This window comes from Stomoxys calcitrans, chromosome 5, assembly GCF_963082655.1.
Source record: "Stomoxys calcitrans chromosome 5, idStoCalc2.1, whole genome shotgun sequence".
Taxonomy (NCBI): Eukaryota; Metazoa; Arthropoda; class Insecta; order Diptera; family Muscidae; genus Stomoxys; species Stomoxys calcitrans.
The window spans coordinates 57748093-57752246 of record NC_081556.1 but is presented as its reverse complement, the minus strand read 5'-3'; the positions used below and the strand labels follow the sequence as shown (position 1 = coordinate 57752246).

Sequence of the window (4154 nt, the reverse complement as noted above, 5' to 3'; positions counted from 1 at the left end):
CAAAACAGAATAACCCGAAAATGTTGCAACCCTCAATGTGAATCCAATTGGAATACAATAAAAATGTTGTGTCTTTAACGCGAGTTATTTTACGGTACGGGGAAGACAAACCAGAAACCCTCTCTTGTATTAGATCTTATATTCTTTGACGTTAGAGGGCAATACGGGATGACGAGTGACAAAATTTAAAGACACAACATATTTGAATTGCTTACGATATTTCGTTTTTCCTTTTTTCCAACTTTCGGTTGCAAAGAAACAAAGCAAAATACGAAAAAATGTTCGAACGAATGCCCGAATCAAAACAGAATAACCCTCAATGTGAATCCAATTGGAATACAATAAAAATGTTGTGTCTTTAACGCTCGCGTGAGACCACCTTATTAAATCCGCCTTGGTATAAACCGAAGTGAATTGAGAGTGGTCGTCTAAAAACGTCACCAAATATGTCATTCCATTCGAAGAAGTAGGACTAAAATTTTACCTCACACGTATATATATATGTATCACACGATGTGTAAAATTTTCAGTTATATTTAAAATTACATATGACATGTCTGATCGTGTAATGACAGCTGTACTCTCCTGCAAATTTTTACTGAAAAATACGTGAACCGAACTAATATACTTTGCAGATGCCTCCTTCGCTGCATTGATAAATGAATGTGGCAACCTATGAAAGCACATGTCCACATGTTTTTTTATTTACATTTTTAAACGTTGTTTTGTGCACATTTTAATAAAAATAAAATTACTTTGAAATGTCGCTTAGTATAAATGAAAAGAGGTTTGTTGACAAATCGGTAAATCTAAGATTAACTTTTAATATCCTCAAATTTTAGCTACGCTGTCGAATCACGTTACTCCAACTTTTATTCTGGTGGAGATGTTGCATGGAGCAGAGACGGAAATTGGATCTTCTGCTTGAATGGTTCTGAAATAACAAAAGTAGATTTAGAAACGGGATTGTTGAATCGTTCATACGGCTTAAATTTCAATGAAAGTGGAGAAAAAGTCGTCAGTGGTAAAGATGAAGAAGATGACGATGCCATCTACTGCTTCGATGTATCTTTTAATCAGGAATTTATGGTCACTGTACACCAAAGCAGTTTGCTTAGACTATGGCACTTACCAACGGGAAAGATAGAAAAGTTATGGAAAAGCCAGCACAAAGGACCCGTAGTCAAAGTGACATTTAGCAGCGATGCGAAATTGGTTTGCACCAGCGGAGCTGACTCGACATTGAAAATATGGGACTATGAAAATAGTAGATGTGTATGCGCTTTAAAGGATTTTACAGGACCTGCACTGCTAATAAAATTCCATCCATGTTCTGGCAGAACTGAAATATTCGCAGCCGGCGCTGACAATGTCATATACAAGTGGGATTATGTGAAAAAGACAATGGAAGCTAAAATGAAGGGGCATTTGTCTCAGGTCACCGATATTGACTTCTCGGACTCAAGTAGCGATTGTGAGAATCTCATATCCGTAGGAAGAGATAAGGTTGTGATTGTGTGGAATTTAGCGAATGGAAAACAAGTGAAGGTAATACCACTCTATGAGGAGATAGTGGGTGCATTTTATATAGATGCGCAGAATGCCGTTGTTGCTGGTCTAAAAGGAAATATTAAGGAGATTAACTGTACAACCGGAAAAATTTCTTCGTTATTAGAATGTCAGGAAGAGGAGTATGAAATTAAAACATTATTGCATAATCGCTCCACACAACAATTGGCTGTAGTTACCAACGACCAGAACATATTGATATTTGGTATAAAGCCAGCGTTGAAAGCCGTTAAGCAATTAATAGGCTTTAACGACGAAATCTTGGATATTTGTTTTGTAGGTGAGTCGGAACAATTTCTTGCAGTAGCCACCAATAGTAAGCACATTAAATTGTATGACATTGAAAATCACATGAACTGTTCCATAATCATGGGCCATAAAGACACTGTCATGACGCTTTCAAGTCCTGGATCAAGCAATCTGTTATTGTCTGCTGGCAAAGACTTCAGCATATTTCTGTGGACTCTGGACAAAGTTTCTGGAAGTCTGAAGTGTCTGACAAAGAATTTAAGCAGCCACACCGCTACGATTGGCTGCATAAGTTTTGGTTTCAATTGCAGCACTATTTTCGCTTCCGTCTGCCAAAGCGGCAGTATGAAAATCTGGTCGTTAAATTTGAAACCCAAACAACAAAGTCACCAGTTTTCGGTCAAATGCGCCGTAGTGGCACATGACAAAGAAGTAAATAGTGTAACGTTTTCACCCAACAACAAAGTCATAGCAACTGCTTCTCAGGACAAAACAGCCAAATTGTGGTCTGCCGACAACCATAGTATAATTGGCACTCTACGAGGACATACTCGAGGTGTATGGAGTGTGCGATTTTCGCCCACTGATCAGATAATATTAACTACATCTTCGGATTGCAGCTTGCGTTTGTGGTCTTTAACAAATTTATCGTGTCTTAAACGTTTAGAACAAACCTCAACTGTCTTGAGGGCGGAATTTTTAGATCACGGCAAATACATATTATCCTCTGGATCTGATGGCTTATTAAAGCTTTGGAATATAAAAACAAATGCTTGCATTCAAACGCTCGATGAACATGAGGATCGTGTATGGTCCCTAGCAGTATCAGCAAGGACACAAAAATATTTCTTTAGTGCTGCTGCAGATTCGAAAATTATAAAGTGGAAAGATGTCACTGAAGAGTACAAAAATAGCGAAATTGATAAACGGCAGGCCGAGGTTCTCCAAGAACAATCACTTCAAACGCTATTGCATGAAAATAAAAACTTGAAAAAAGCATTCAACCTGGCCTTGAAGTTAGGCAAACCTCGTGTAACGTACAATATTTTAAACCAATTTATACAAAAACGAGACCATGAAACAGTAGCTAACTTAATACTTCAACTGAGTGATGACAGAAAAAATACTCTTTTAGATCATGTCAAAGTATGGAGTTGTAATGCGCGTTATTCCCAAGTTTCCAATGTAGTATTGCAGCAGCTATTGAATGAGATGATCGTTGAGCCGTCATTACAGCGTTCTCTAAATGCCAAAAACTTAGTAGAAGTTGTAACGCCTTATGTCCAAAGACATTTTAAGAGGGTTACGGAACTTAGTAAAGAATTACATTTTTTAGATTTTATTGTTCAGAATATTTAAATAAATAGGAATATTTCTATAAATTCGTTTTGCAAAGTCTTTTAAATATAGAAACAAAAATATAGTCTTTGGTTTTGGAACTCTTCGTATATGGCAAATCCCAGCAGCAGTTTACAAACCAACAATTGTTAAGTAAATTTTTTGTTAACACCATATTAGAGTAGGTATTTATTTTTCTAAATGTATACAAATTATTTTACTTTGATGATATTTTATACAGAAATCATATCCAAATCCCATCCTACCTTGAGTCCCATAGTAATACTAAAAAATAACCTTTTTGACTTATTGTTGTTGTAGCAGTGTGTGCTTGTTTGCAGATTACAGTAAATTTAACATAGATGGTCCGAACAATTTTAATATTACACCCTCCACCTAATTTTATTGCTATTCAAAGGGTTTTAGGCTTTGAATTTGGCTTAACAAATGTGATCCATATTGGAGGGTATATAAAATTCGGCCTAACAGAACTTAGCAACCTTTTATTTGTTTTAATTTTTTTAAAGTCTTAATAGTTTTAGTAAAAAACAAGTTTACTATTTTTCATTGTAACATGCATCACGGAAAGAAAGTTTTTTTTTACATATTTAGTACAAAAAAACATTTTTACAAACCATCGATTGTTCGACATCAAGTTATTAGTACTATTTCAAGTAAACAGAATAGCAATGTTTTAATTCCTTGACCACTTTTCAATGCTTGACTATTTGCTTTTACTGTGGCTATGAAAAATAAATAAGCAAAAGCAACAGCTTAAGCAATTAAAAAAAAAAAAAAAAACAATACCATTTAACTTGACTTCCTAAGCAGACAGTTAAAGCATTTAAAGCAGGGCAATCAATTTGAACTTCTTAACTGTCAGTATTCAGTTTTATTAAATTTTTTCTTGATTTAAACTTGCTTTTTCGACTTGCGTAGTCGAGCAAATGCATAGAAAACACTAAAAGCAAACACGTTTAAAAAGTGCTAAACGTGTA

The 4154-nt window shown here is 35.3% G+C and overlaps 1 protein-coding gene across 1 annotated transcript; it reads left to right on the top strand.

Moving 5' to 3' along the window:
- Positions 1-507: 507 nt before the first annotated feature.
- LOC106083301 (transducin beta-like protein 3) lies at positions 508-3200 on the top strand. The gene is made up of 2 exons (XM_059370375.1): positions 508-787; positions 843-3200. The coding sequence occupies exons 1-2, from the start codon at positions 762-764 to the stop codon at positions 3175-3177; spliced, it is 2361 nt and encodes a 786-aa protein (XP_059226358.1). The 5' UTR covers positions 508-761; the 3' UTR covers positions 3178-3200.
- Positions 3201-4154: the final 954 nt, after the last annotated feature.